This window comes from Odocoileus virginianus, chromosome 4, assembly GCF_023699985.2.
Source record: "Odocoileus virginianus isolate 20LAN1187 ecotype Illinois chromosome 4, Ovbor_1.2, whole genome shotgun sequence".
In the NCBI taxonomy this organism is placed as follows: Eukaryota; Metazoa; Chordata; class Mammalia; order Artiodactyla; family Cervidae; genus Odocoileus; species Odocoileus virginianus.
This window is the reverse complement of record NC_069677.1, coordinates 83,796,301-83,811,330: the sequence shown is the minus strand read 5'-3', so window position 1 is coordinate 83,811,330 and position 15,030 is coordinate 83,796,301. Positions and strand designations below refer to the sequence as shown.

At 48.2% G+C, this 15,030-nt stretch overlaps 1 protein-coding gene across 7 annotated transcripts in view; it reads right to left on the bottom strand.

The window, feature by feature from the left end:
• The window catches only part of DIP2A (disco interacting protein 2 homolog A), a 107,871-nt gene extending 99,636 nt beyond the window's left edge, over nt 1–8,235 (bottom strand). For all 7 annotated transcript variants that reach the window (XM_070466938.1, XM_070466939.1, XM_020877162.2 and 4 more), the window contains exon 1: nt 7,867–8,235. In XM_070466938.1, the coding sequence (XP_070323039.1) occupies nt 7,867–7,957 (91 nt within the window). In that variant the 5' untranslated portion in view covers nt 7,958–8,235. The remainder of the gene's footprint in view (nt 1–7,866) is intronic.
• Nucleotides 8,236–15,030: the final 6,795 nt, after the last annotated feature.

Here is a 15,030-nt window from a genome sequence, read left to right as displayed (position 1 = left end):
CAGCAATGACTTGAGGTGCTGACCCAAGAATCCAGGAACTCACAGAACACAGGCCATTCATTTCCTGTGTGCAAAGGGGAAGGGGCCAAGGAGCATCCAGGAGACACTTCATCAACAGATGACAGAGATGACCAGTGTAGGTGTTTCCATCCCAAGGTTTCTCTTTACCAAACAGCATATATTTTCCCAGTCTTTTTAACACACAGCTTTAACACAAGAAATGTTACATAATTTAAGGGCATAAAGACTGACCTGAAAGGACTGTCAGCCTCACTCAGAAGCAAACTCATGACAAATAAAACACTACAGGAAGAGTTCATCTAAGGACGGACCAGCAGCTCACTTCCCACTCACGTCAGCCTGCTTCCTTCCCACCCTTTCCTTGGCTGTGTCGTAGTAGAAGAACCCAGGGCTTTGCATGAGTTCATTTTTATATTAAATAAATGTTGCATGTCGTGTCATGCAAAGATGAAAAGATGAAATTGAAGAGTTTTCAGAATGACACGTCTTCAGTAGTTTTCAACTAAAACGACAAAGCCCCCCAGCCCCCAGCACTGAGAAAAGGGCTCAGCAGCAACAGGCAGGCTGACCCCTGCGGACTTCCCACATGACCGCGGGCAGCAGCTGCCTTGACCCGGGTCCTGCTGGAGGACTCTCCCCTCCAGCAGACTGGTGCCCCACGCCCATCTCTACTCAAACCCGTCAGTCCTGAATGTGCACTTCTCTCACTTGATAAGGCTGAAGGTCAAAGGACGACAGGGACCTGAACGACCCTGCGGAGGCCCTCCATGCGCCAAGAGCAGGGCTCTGACCCTCGAGACTGGGCTGTCCCCCCGAAGGGCACCCTGACACCGCCTACTCCTTCCTGCCCATCGGCTGAGTGCCCAGTGCTGAGCGGGACGGTAGGCACTCACAGGTGCCGTGACTGCCGAGGGGGAGACAGGATCCTTACCTCACATCTGTGGCTCAGATTAGGCCACAAGCCACAGGGGAAGCAATGACAGCACGAGAATAGCAAATCTGCAGCGTCCTGGTACCCTCCCACGCGTGAAACATTTACCACACAGGCAGCAGGCACAACTCCCCCCTGGCACAGCGGAACTCCGGAGCAGCCTGGCTGGCATCCCCACTCCCCCTCCTCACCTCACCCTCTGCCTCCATCGGTCTCAGTACGGGGATGGAGACCCTGCAGGAGGTACCTGTCAGAGCATGGCCCTCCTCCACAGCACCCTAGGGTCAGTGTTTATCCACAGTCCACCCTCCTGGGCCCACCATTCACCAGGCTCCTTCCTCTACATCCACGTCCGAGCTAACCCAGCTGCATAGAGTGCTAACCCCCGGCCATGTGCACGGCGCCCCCCCCCCCCCCCCCCGCCACCATCCGCCTAACCAGAGGGATTTCCTGACCCCCAGTCTGAAGTCCCCTCCTCACAGTCCCAACTTCCCTTCCTCCAGCAGGTGTTAACAGGGAGCAAATGGACAGGGCAAATGGTGCCTTCCTCTACGACAGACACTGGGAAGGTAACAGGTCAGTGGACCTGGGCAGCACTTCAGCTTGGGACACAGAGGAGAGGACAGCAGGCTCAGCCCTGCTCTTGTTGAACATCGCGATGCCCCGCTAAGCAAGAGCCAGCCACAGACAAGAGGGCCTTGAAGAGGGCAGACAGTTCAATTCACTACACGCTGACCAACAACCATGTCCCAGGAGCCATCTCAAAAAGCCTGGTCATGGATACAGGAGACAGACCTGCCGAGTAAACAGCAGACAAACAGCCCTCCCAACACAGGTCTAGACCAGTGGCCCTGCAGGCAGTTCAGGTCCTCCAAGCAGCAGATGTGGTGACAGGATCAGATGTGAAGAGATTTATGTGGGAAAACGGGGAGGGGCCCAGAGGAGGCTGCAAGCTGTTAAACGTGACTGTGGAGGAAGAAGACAGGCGGGTTTGGAAGGAGAAGCCCTGGACTCCAGGCAGCTCCAGGAGCGTCAGGCCACGTGGGATTCTGGAGCCAAAGTCCCTCCCAGGAATGAGGCAGCTTCAACTCCTGCAGCAGGAGTCATGGCCTCCGTGTGGGGTCAGTGTGGACCCAGAGGCCAGCAGGGGAGGGCCAAGTGGATAGTCTTGGAGCTCCACCGCGGGTCCTCCCCGGCTGGACCAGATTCACAGTGCACTCATCTCAGTGTAACTCTTTCCCTCCCAGGAGTTCAGAGCAACAGACACTCCATCCTGGTTCAATGGCTCCCTGAGGCACAGCTCAGGACTCCCAGGGCTTCACTGAATCTGAGAAACTAGTACCAAAAAATTAAGTATTCAAGCCAATAAATGAGGATTCTTGATTTAAAGCTGAGAATAAATACCATGTGTGGTTTTACTCTTTTAAAAATTATTTATTTATCTATTTATTGGCTGTGCTGGGTCTTTGTTGCTACCTGCCGGCTTTCTCTAGTTGTAGCAAGCGGGGCCTACTCTCTAGTTGTGGTGCTCAGGCTTCTCACTGAGGGGGCTTCCTTGTTGCAGAGCCTGGGCTCTGGGCGGGCTTCCGTAGTTGTGGTGCATGGGCTTAGCTGTCCTGCAGCATGTGAGATTGTCTCAGACTAGGAATTGAACCCATGTCCCCTGCACTGGCAGGTAGATTCTTAATCACTAGACCACCAGGGAAGTACTTTATTCTTCCATTAATTCAACAAAGATCTACTAGAATACCTAAAATGCCCTAGGGGCTGCAGACAGGAAGATGAACAGATCAAAATTTCCTTTGGAAGTTCTCCGTATGAACTGGCAAAGAAAAAACCAAGTAAACAATAAATACAAAATTGTGATAAATCTTGTAAGAATGACAAAATAAGTGTTAAAGGAACAAAAAAGCCAGCACCTAACTCTGGGTTGGGGGCAGGAGGGCTGTTCTCAGAGGAAGGCAGAGCTTCAAAAAGAAAGTGAAGCTTAAATTTAGTCTTAAAACAAAGGCAGGAACTCAACAGGTACAGAAAGTTGGCAATGAACAGCATGTGCAAAATTTTAGGATATTAAAGTGGAAATCCTAGTATTGATATTCTTTTAAAAACGTATAAATCCAAATTCTTTAAAGAGACAACTCATTAAGATGATTTACTATAACAAGAAATACAGTTCTAAAGGGAATATACCTGAATCATTAATAATGGATTTTGCATAAAGTAGGATGGACATATTGATACAAGCAGCTAGTCAGTAAGTATAACTTTTAAGGATTTTCAAACATATAATTTATAAATTGAAACATCTGATTGCCCATAAAAATATAAACAGAAATTGCATTATACTGGGCAACAGCTAAAAAAAAAATGCTATAAAAAGTAGAAGAAATACATGTTGACATCTAGGTATTTCCCTAAAAGCTTTTCATATTACACAGTCTTATTGTTCAGTCGCTCAGTCATGTCCAACTCTTTGCAACCCCATGGACTGCAGCATACCAGGCTTCCCTGTCCTTCACCATCTCCTGGAGCCTGCTCAAACTCATGTCCATTGAGTTGGTGACGCCATCCAACCATCTCATCCTCTGTCTTCCCCTTCTCCTCCTGCCTTTAATCTTTCCCAGCATCAGGCTCTTTTCCAATGAGTGGGTTCTTCACATCAGGTGGCCAAAATAATGGAGCTTCAGCTTCAGCGTCAGTCCTTCCAATGAATATTCAAGATGATTTCCTTTAGGATGGATTGGTTTGATTGCCTTGCAATCCAAGGGATTCTCAAGAGTCTTCTCCAACACCACAGTTCAAAAGCATCAATTCTTCAGTGCTCAACTTTCTTTATGGTCCAACTCCCACATTCATACATGACCACTGGAAAAACCACAACTTTGATTATATGGACCTCTGTCAGCAAAGTAATGTCTCCACTTTTTAATACTCTGTCTGGGTTTGTCATAGCTTTCCTTCCAAGGAGCAAGTGTCTTTTAATTTCATGGCTGCAGTCACCATCCACAGTGATTTTGGAGCCCAAGAAAAGAAAGCCTTTCACTGTTTTCCCATCTATCTGCCATTTCATGGTCTAGTAGTTCTCAAAGGTGTGGCTCTCAAGAACCCTTCACACTCTTAAAACTTATTGAAGACCCCTAACAGCTTTTATTTGTAAGCTATCAATGTTTACCACATTAGAAATTACAACTGTGAAATTTTTAAATATTTAATTAATTTAAAAAACTGTACACTAAACCTACCATAAATAAATAATAATAATTTCCAAAGCATTTAGTGATTTCAGGTGTTGTTTTACTCTTACGAGCCTCTTTAACATCTGGCCTCTCAGAAACAAGTGGATTCTCCTCACCTGCTTCAGTTCAATGGCCTGCAGGATATGTGGTTAAGGTCTACGAAACACAATCAGCCTCACACAAACACGGGCTAGAAAAGCAAGGAGTATTTCAGTAGTCTTTTCAGCTCACTGTGGACATTTTTCAATACCACACCCAAACTAGGCAAACTGCAGGTTCTTAAACAATAGTTGCAATGTAGAATCTAAAACCTTATCAACGAACTTATCATACTGTTATGTTGCAATCCATTGGTATATGTCTGAATGGGTCTTTCACCCATGCACAGATCTGAAACATGATGCACTGGCCATTTGGAAAATATCGGTTCACAGAATTATGCAGCTCTTTCAAACGTGGACATATTTCACCAAATAATATCAATAACTCACACTCTGGACTTCCTTGCTGGCGCAGTGGATAAGAATTCACCTGCTAATGCAGAGGACACGCTCTGATCCCTGGTCTGGGAAGATTCCGCATGCTGAGGAACAACTAAGCAATGCACAACCACTAAGCCCACGCACTGCAACTACTGAAGCTCGCATGCTTAAGAGAAAGCCCAAGGACAGCAACAAAGATCCACTGCAACCAAAAATACATAAAGAAATATGTAAACTATTTAACAAAAAAAACACCTATAGGCTTAAGGCAGTTCTTATGTGAGGGTGGGGTTAATACTAAAAAAAAAAAAACAAACCTCATTGATTAACACTGCCACTGAGCCCATCAAAAGAGTCTTTAAGTACTCAGAAGCACACACACACACACACACACACAAACAAACAGAAAGTGGCAAGAACTCCAAAAGACAGGACAAGTATGAGGGAAGGGTCACAACACAAAGACACCAGGCTGGGCTTTGACAGGTGAATGGAATTTGGACTGAGAACTTTCATATACCACAGAATATTTAAGAAGCACAACAAATGTTTATCGACATGAAGGCAATGTCAGGCTGTCATTTTGAAAACTAAGAATTAGATCACAAATTTTAGAAATCAAAGACGTTTAATGAGAAAAAAAGGCTTTGTGAAAAGAAGTTCCTTCCTCATATCCACAAATGGAGCTTTTCTGCTTTCTGCTCGATTCCGTCCAGGCTAAGCCCCTGCTGTATCAGAATACAGGAAAACAAAAAACAAAGTTAAAGCCATGGAATAGACCTACTAACCAGGATGAAAACACAGGAGTGGGACAAATGTAACCTATTGTGTAGGAATTTCCTCTCTAAATCTCTGCAGGCCACCAAAACAAACAATAAACTTTACACCATTATTCTCTTCTCTTTTTTTTTCAGGTTCACAAAAAAAGTATTCGAAAATACAGGGACTTCCCACATATCCCCCCTCTGTGCACACACCACATCCCGGACTGGTATTAATGGGATACATATGTTACAACTGATAGATAGTATTGATAAATTATTACTAACTAAAGTCCATAGCTAACTCTGTGTTCTACATTCTATGGGTTTTGACAAATGCATAGTGACTTGTGTCTACCATTACCGTATTACATAGAACAGTTTTGCTGCCCTAAAGATCCCCTGTGCTCCACCTACTCACTCATCATCCTCATTTTTAAGCAGTTCAGCATTGTTTGGTCTGTGCTGTTTCCTTCTCCCTCCACCCTGTACCCGCTGTCACCTCTAAGTTTTAACTCATCCAGACAAATGTGACTGCTGTGAAGGCATCCAATTTTGACATTACTATTCTAATTTAGGGGCTTCCCAGGTGTGCGGTGGTAAAGAATCCACCTGCCAATGCAGGAGATGCAAGAGATGCAGGAGAATACCTGGGTTGGGAAGATCCCCTGAAGAAGGAAATGGCAACCCACCTCAGTATTCTTGCCTGGAAAATTCCTTGGACAGAGGAGCCTGGTGGGCTAGAGTCCATGGGGTCGCAAAGAATCGGACATGACTGAGCAACTGCACACAGCAGCATTCTACTTTAGACATTTCTCTAAAGTGGTGGGGAGTGAGTGTGTGGGGAGGAGAGAAACATCACATAGGGCAAATAAAAGTCCCACTTTCCAATTCTACTTGAAAATATTAAAATGACAATGAAAATGAAACTAGTCTGGGTTGCTTTAGAACCATATTTCATTAGTAACATCTTCCTTTACTTATATAAATAAAACTTTACTGATGTAGGGGGTAGGACAGAGGCCACGGCTCCGGTCTTGGCTGCACTACACTCTGCTGTCCCTTCCCTTCAACACTGTCTTCACTTCCCCAGCTTAAGCTACTATCCACATACACTTAATCTTATACCTTTTATGCAAATATACATCTTCTACATACGGCTAAAATGACAACAGTATAAAAGGATTCAATAGAGCAGTGTTTCTTTTGTTGAAATACTTGTCTTAACGTGTGTTCTGTCCTACAAATTATGAAGTTCTCAACCTTATCTGTCAACTCCCAGGAAGAATTCAAACACACAACCACAAAACAAGGACCTGAAGGAATAACTAACACACTGGAGCAGAAATTAGGAGCACTATTCAAAAACATATTTGAAATGTGTAAAATCTAAACTGTAACTATATGATTTTCCCTGGATGAAGAACTAGAACAAACTCAGGCCAGTAGTTCCTGTCAGAAACATTCCTAAATTCAGTTTTTTCAGATTTTCCAAGAGCATCTCATCACCAAGAATTCTCAAGTCCACCCTTTTCCAGTTGCAGTTTCATTGAAAAAAAGAAAAATGTCACATGTCACAGAACTTTTAAAAATCTGGATGTTAAATTCAAAGCAGTTGCATGTAAATGCTGTATTACCTGTAAAACGAAGATAACAGCACCACCTACCTCCCTAAGGTGGGTGAGGATTTAGTGAGTTAGCACAACCCTGTGCATATTTATTAGATAGTTGTAAGAATTCACTAGCCTGATTCCAGTGAAACCCGGTTCCGTCTATGGAAAAAATGGATTCTAAAAGTTGAAAATGTATTTAAATTTCAAAAACAGTTACGCATTTAGATGCTTCTCTCCGAGGGCTGCGAGGTCTCCCGACCCCGGCCAAGACCTAACTCTGCGCTGACAGCCACGCGGAATTCGGGACCTGAGCCTGGAGGTTACAGGGGGTAACGCCACCCACGCCTCTTAGGCCCAATTACTCAGTCTATTTTAAACAACCAACCACTTACTGCACATGCTTTCTTAATTTTAAAAAATTCCCTAAGAGGGGCTAACAATCTCGTTCAAAGTGTTCAGCGCTTTGCACCTGTTAAAGCACTCCAGGCTCCCAACTATCCCGAGAGGTAGGTGCGGCGACCACCCTGTCTCGCAGGGGAAACCGAGGCACGCGGGCATGCAGCCGGCGCCGTCCCTACGCGCTGACACGCGGGCCCTGGCTGGGCAGCCCGCTCGGACACAGCGGTCATCCCCGTCCGGGTTTCCGCGCCTGAGGCCACACACCCAAAGCGCGGCCACCGGCCGGGCGCCGGAAGCCGGACGCGAGTCGGGGTCCCGGGTGTGAGCGCCGGGCGGGGGTCCGGGTCGCATTAAGGTGGGGCCGGGTGTGGGCAGGGGTCTGGGAGGAGAGCCGGGCGGGGGTCCGGGTTCCGGGCCGCTCACCTTCCGACAGCTCCAGCTCCAGCTCGGCCAGGCTCTCCCGCACCTCAGCGGGCAGCGGCACCGCCTCCAACGGGCACCCGCGCTCGGCCATGGCCCCGCAGCAGGACTGCCGTCCCGCCGCCTCGCGCCGGGCGGGGTCGGGGCCGGGGTCGCGCCAGGCCCAGCCCAGGTGGCCGCGCGGGCGACAGCTACGTCGCTCCCCTCAGCCCCGCGGCCCGCATCGGCCCTCGGGGAGCCAAGGTGGCAGGCAGGGGGGCGGCCCAGGCGGCTCCACAGAGACACGGGCGCGGGCACGAGCGCGGGCAGCTCCTCTGCCGCCGCCGCCACCGCCCCGCGCGTCCCCGACAGCCCTGCCGGCCCTGCACGGAGCGCGCGTGCGCGGTGGGAAGAGAGGGCAGGGGAGCGCGCGTGTGCGGCGGGTCGCCAGCCTGGTGGGCGCCTGGCCCCGCCCAGCAACACCAGACGCTCGCTGCCATTGGCTGCGAGGACGCGGCGAAGCCATCCCGGACTTCCATTGACTGAGCCGGGAGAAAGTCACTCCCGAGAGGCTCTGCGCGGGAGGCTTGGATCGCGGACCGGCCGGAGCGGCGGCTCCGCTGAGAGGGCGGCCGGCTCAGTGTTGGGGTCTTGGGCACGAGGCCTCTCTCAGCCCGTGTGCTAGAGCCGTTGGACTCAGGGGGGCGTCAGTGCGCGGCGATCCTTCAGGCCCCTAGGCGGGCGAGCAGCGGGCACTGGTGTGGAATCCGCGCGGACGGTGGGGTGCAGCTGAGATGGAGAACGTTGAGGCTTCCGGGCGCGCTGGGCCTGTTCTTGAGGAATGCGTCCACATGCTTTCCTTCCAACACGAGTGGGCTTCACTCGTGGGGCTTTTCACAACTCCCAGGAGCCAGCTAGACACCCCGGGCCACTTTGGACGTCCTTTATAGACCCGTTATGACGTGTGTTAGCCCAAGTGCTTTTCAAAACAGCCTTGGGAGGAGCTCCAGCAGCAATTTCAGACGGTGCGGTGACCTTGGGAAGTGCGAGGACAGACATGAGGGAACTACAGACGTGCGGGGCCTGGGGGTGTTGGGTAGTGGAGCTGCACTGAGCCCCACCACCCCCCCACACACACTCGAGAATCCAGAGGGAATTGTTGCGCAGTGCGGTGGGAAGTGTGTCTGCCTGGTGCAGCACTGGACTGTGGTGGACGTGAGTAACCACAACTGTAGGCAGAGGGTCACTTTCCTACATCACATCCTTCAGGTGACGGAGGCAGCAGAACGATCTGGCCACTGGACCAATACAGAAGGCCTCTGATGAGCAGTGCTTGCCCCAGTTAATTTTTCACCTGTGTTGAGGTAGGAGTGTGAACCAGTGAAGTGAATGAATGCCCTAGTGACCGTTTTATGATGGAAATATTAGCTATAAGGAAAGATATTGGAAGTGGGCATCATCTAAATGGTGCTGATAGTGGTAAAGAACCTGCCTGTCAATGCAGGAGACATAAGAGATACAGGTTTTATTCCTGGGTGGGGAAGATCCCCTGGAGGAGCGCATGGCAACCCACTCCAGTATTCCTTAATGCTACTGATGCTTTTCAGAAAAATGATGGACAGCTGATGGCTACCAATAGACCATTGAAAGTGATGGAGTCTCTTTGATTGCATGCGAAGAAATCCTCATTTCCTTCATTGAAACAAGAAAGACAAGGACTAGGCTCAAGAGTCTATGATGGTAAACACCCAATCAAGACAATTCTGTTTTGCTAAGTTTGGGATCCTGGTTAGGGAAATCTGGGTAGATGCCGTCAAAGATTTTCTCACCCCCCACCCTCACCCTATCCCACACTACCCCCTCGAGTGTCTTGAACCTCTGGAGCCTGCCCATGTGGCTCACCTTTCCCTACCAACCTAACCCCCCACTCCCCAATCTGTTGGACAATAGGCATATAATTATGGTTATTTCTTAGTATAATTCAGCTGAACAATAACCCCCTTCCCCTCAAAAGAACATATTAGTTTGCCAGAGCTGCAGCAACAAAGTGCCACTAACTGGATTGCTTAACAGAAGTTTATCTCACAGTTCTGGGGGCTGGAAGTTAGAATGAAGTGACAGGGCTGTGAAGGAAGGATCTTCTATTCCTCTGCTAGCTTCTGGTGGTTTGCTGGCAATCTGGTGTTACTTGGCTTGTAGATGCATTGTGCCAGTCTGCCTTGATGTTTATGTGCCTTTCTCCCTATATGTTTGTCTGTTTCTGTGTCCAAATTCCCTGTTTTTGAAGATACCAGTTATTGGGTTTTTCAGTTCAGTTCAGTCGCTCAGTCATGTCCGACTCTTTGCGACCCCGTGAATCGCCAATTCCCGGAGTTTACTTAAACTCATGTCCATCGAGTCGGTGAAGCCATCCAGCCATCTCATCCTCTGTCATCCCCTTCTCCTCCTGCCCCCAATCCTTCCCAGCATCAGGGTCTTTTCCAGTGAGTCAACTCTTCACATGAGGTGGCCAAAGTATTGGAGTTTCAGCTTCAGCATCAGTCCTTCCAATGAACACCCAGGATGGATCTCCTTTAGGATGGACTGGTTGGATCTCCTTGCAGTCCAAGGGACTCTCAAGAGTCTTCTCCAACACCACAGTTTAAAAGCATCAACTCTTCGGCACTCAGCTTTCTTCACAGTCCAACTCTCACATCCATACATGACCACTGGAAAAAGCATAGCCTTGACTAGACGGATCTTTGTGGACAAAGTAATGTCTCTGCTTTTTAATATGCTATCTAGGTTGGATTTTTACCTGCCCTAATTATAATACTTAATTTGATCGCCTGTAAAGACCCTATTTCCAAATAAGGTTACATTCATAAGTACCCGCGGGTTAGGACTTAAACATCTTTTCCAGGGATACAGTTTAGTCCATGACAGGTTGTAAGAACCAGCCAACTGCCAGGAGCTAGGCAAGTTTTTGTGAGGCTGGATTATAAGTGTGCTTGATAAGTGGTGGTCCCCAGCATCCTTGTTTAATTCACCGGCAGGAGCCCTGCAGAAATCAGAGGAAAACTGGAGTGTAAAGTTGGTAGAAGACTTATGATCAGTCTTCTAAGATACAGGATTTAACACCTAGGCAAAGACTGGTAGCAAACTTCTAAAGTGATGCTATGTCTATTGCTATATAACAAATTACTACACACTTAGTGGCTTAAAACAAGAATCATTTATTATCCTAAGTTGCTGAGGGCTGGGGCATAGTAGAATTGACCTACATCATCTAGGGCTTCAGTTGGAACAGCTTGAAGGCTGGAGGTTGGAATGACCTGAAGGTTCATTTACTCACATGTCTGACAGTCGATGCTGGAGCACAGATTGGAGGCGTCAGCCAGCATACCCACACATGGCCATTCCCACTAGTCAGTGGTGGCTCACCCCTGTAGGCAAGAGCTGACAGTAGGAAAGGTTGCTTCAGAACAGCATTGGGGGGGGGGGGGGGGGGGCAGGGTGAATCCTAGTAGAAAAGAGGCCAGGAAGGAGCTTGTAGCTGACAGAAGTCAGTACTGCAAATTACAGTGGCCAGCAAGGTCTGAGTGGTAGCCAAGGGACCCTGACCTGTGGACAGTTGCAGAAATGGTTAATAAAACACAGCATCCCTAGAGGCAAAACGGATGGGCAGTTGAAGACACCAGCAGAAAAAAGTTAAGGATGGATGAATAAGAAAATCAGGATCAAACAGCCAGTTTCTGGACTGAGCTGGTTTTCAGATGTGGTACTGAAGAGGTGGCCAAATACCAAGAAGGACCCTGCAGTATACCACAAGTACATAACAGAAATGAATCCTGAAGTCCTTTTCCAGAGTCTAATAGCCATTTCCTTTGATAACTACACCCAGGGGGAAAGTGGATAGCCAAATATTCTAAAGACTGATGTACACAAAGTCTGAATTGACTTTGATATCCAGACATCTGCATTATCATCACGGCTCCCCTGTCAGAGTGGCTGCATATGGTGGCCAGATAATTAATGGAGTCCTCCCCAAGGTCCAGCTTACAGTAGGCCCACCAGCTCTGTGGACCTGCTTGGTGGTCATTTCCCGTGTCCCAAACTGAATAATTGGCATTGATATATTTGGTAATTAACACTACTCCCAAGTTGGGTCCCTGACCTGTAGGGTTAAAGCTATCACAACGGGAAAAGTCAAATGGAAACCTCTAAAACTGATCTGTTCCAGTCAAGATCATAGAATCTCTGGGGTTGGGGGGGACAGTGGCAGAACTGGGGGCCACTTTTAAGGATCTAAAGGATACAGCATGGTGGTCCTCCAAGTCTTAAATTCACCAGTATGATCCCTGCAGAAATTGGATCCTGGAGGATGGCAGTACACTGCAAACTCAACAGAGTGGTAGCCCTGATAGTAGTTTCTGTGTCAGATGCAGGGGGTGGCTACCGATTTGGTGTGTTCTTTTCTGTCCATCAGAAACAAAAGGATCAGGAGCATTTCACATTCACATGGAACACAGATGCAGTTTTGCCTGAAGGCTATTACCTTTCTTGCTCTCTTGTAGTCCAAAGACTTCACCATCCTGAAGCATATCACACTGCTCCATTACATCAATAATATTACAAAGATGCTGGAGGCCTTGGTAAGATACAGGTGCTCCAGAGAGTAACAGATAAACCCTGTGAAGATTCAGAGACTTGCTACATTTGTAACATTTTTAGCGATCCAATGGTCAGTGGTGCCCTAGGGCATCCCTTCCAAAAGGCAAAGACAATTATTGCATCTTGCACCTCCAGCCATCAATAAAGGAAGATACTGTTGGATCTTTTCAGGTTCTGGAAATGGCATATTCCACACCTATGAATAGTGCTCTGGCCCAAATACTGGGTGACTTGGAAGACTTCCAAGTTTGAGAAGAATCCAGAAAAGTAAGAGGTTTTGTAATTGGTTGAGGCTGTGATGCAAGCAGTTGTGCTGCCCCAGCCATATGGTCTAGCAGGTGGTGGTGGTGGTGGGAAATGATATGATGTGGAGTTTCTGGCACATCTCAGCAGGAGATTCACGAAGCAGGACCCTAGGTTCTGCCATGCCCCTGGAAGCAGAGAATTATTTGCCTTTTAGGGGAAAAAAAGTCTTAGTGTGCTTCTGTGCTCTGATAGAGATGGACCATTTGGTCTTGGGGCACCAAGTGACCATGCAGACAAAACAGTGCCTTGTTAGGGGGTTCTGCCAAACTCACAAGATCATCGGGGTGGTTTGGCCCAGCAGCAATCCACCACCAGGTGGAAGGAGGATGTTCAATACTGAACATGAGACTGTTCAGGGGTCACAGGTGAGTGCAGGATAGGTAGCCCAGACCCACAGGGCACCCACTGCTGCTGTATCAGAGCCCCTATCTCCTTTCACACCTATGACCATATGGAGAAGCATTCAGGACACATGGACAGAGGGGGGAAATCTTGAGCCTCATTCCTGGATGGACTGGCTTGGTGGTGGTGTTCAGTCACCAAGTCGTGTCCGATTCTTTGCAACCCTATGGACTGCAGCACACCAGGTGTTCCTGTCCCTCACCACCTCCCAGAGTTTACCCAAGTTCATGTCCATTGAATTGGTGATGCCATCTAACCATCTCATCCATTGTCACCCCCTTCTTCTGCCTTCTATCTTTATCAGCATCAGGGTCTTTTCCATTGAGTCGGTGCTTCACATTAGGTGGCCAAAGCATTGGATTTCAGCTTCAGCATCGGTCCTTCCAATGAGCATTTAGGGTTGATTTCCTTTAGGATTGACTGGTTTGATCTTGCAGTCTAAGGGATTCTCAACAGTCCTCTAGAGCACCACAGTTTTTTAAAAGCATCAATTCTTCAGCACTCTGCCTTCTTTATGGTCCAACTCTCATGTCTGTACGTGACTATTGGAAAAAAACCATAGTTTTGACTATCTGGACCTTTGTTGGCAAAGTGATGTCTCTGCTTTTTAATACACTGTCTAGGTTTGTCACAGCTTTTCTTCCAAGGAGCAACTGTCTTCTAGTTGCATGTCTTCTAGACTTCATGGCCGCAGTCACCATCCACAGTGATTTTAGAGCCCAAGAAGAGGAAATCTGTCACCGTTTCCACCTTTTCCCCTTCTATTTGCCATGAATTGATGGAACTGGATAGCCGTGATCTTAGGTTTTTTAATATTGAATTTTAAGCCTGACTTGGTACCTGAGATCAGCATGAAAATGGACAGCAGCTACATTACAGCCTCATGCAGGGCTGGCCTTCAAAGACAGCAGTGGAGACATATCCCCCACTGGGCAGAGTTCCTTGTCATTCACTTTTGTGTGTAAGTAGTGGCCCAAGGTGAGAATATATGTGGACACAGGGCAGTGCTAGGTGACCTCTGTGACTGGGGACTAGGAAAGCACATGCGAAGACGTCCTGGGATGGGCATCAAGCAGAGTGGCCTTGGTATAAATGTTGGTGCCACCAGAGGGCACCTGTGAACACAATAAGTCACCGAGCAGACAGTAATTCTAACAGTTGACATTGGACAGCATTGCTTACTGACAACCTGTGTGCTGGCACGATGGGTACAAGGACAGAATGACCAACGTCATGGAGCTGGAGGCTCTTTATGGGCCCAAAGCTGATCCAACCGCTCGCTTGGTCTAACCTGTCAGCAAGAGACCAATGAAGAGCTCCCAATGTGGTTCCTTTCACGGAGACGTTCAACCAGCCGTTTGCTCTGCTGGAACTCTTCTATTCGGGAAGGGCCAGCAGTTTTGTTTTCACAGAAATAGATTCATACTGCACAGGTAGGTTTGACGTCCTGTCCACAGGTGTCAGCCAGCAAGGGCTTATGGAGTGTTAGTTCCTGTGGCACAGGATCCCACCTTAGAGCAAAGGAAATGCAGGGTGCACTTTACACAGCAGGATGTGCAGTGAGCGCAGATCTGCTGCCTGACTGGGCACTGGGACAGTCAGCTAAAGGCACAGCTGAAGTGCCAAGGTGGAGGTAGTAATTCTGCAAAGATGGGAGCCATCTATGGCACTGTTTCCCAACAAGAAAGCTACCTGAGTCTAAAACCCAAAGGTGGAAACAGGAGTGGCCCCACTTAAGATCACTGCCAATGGTCCACTGGGGAACTCTGTGCCTCATGTCCTCCAAGTTTAGATTCTGCAGGGTTAGGTGTCCTGGTCCCCAAAAGG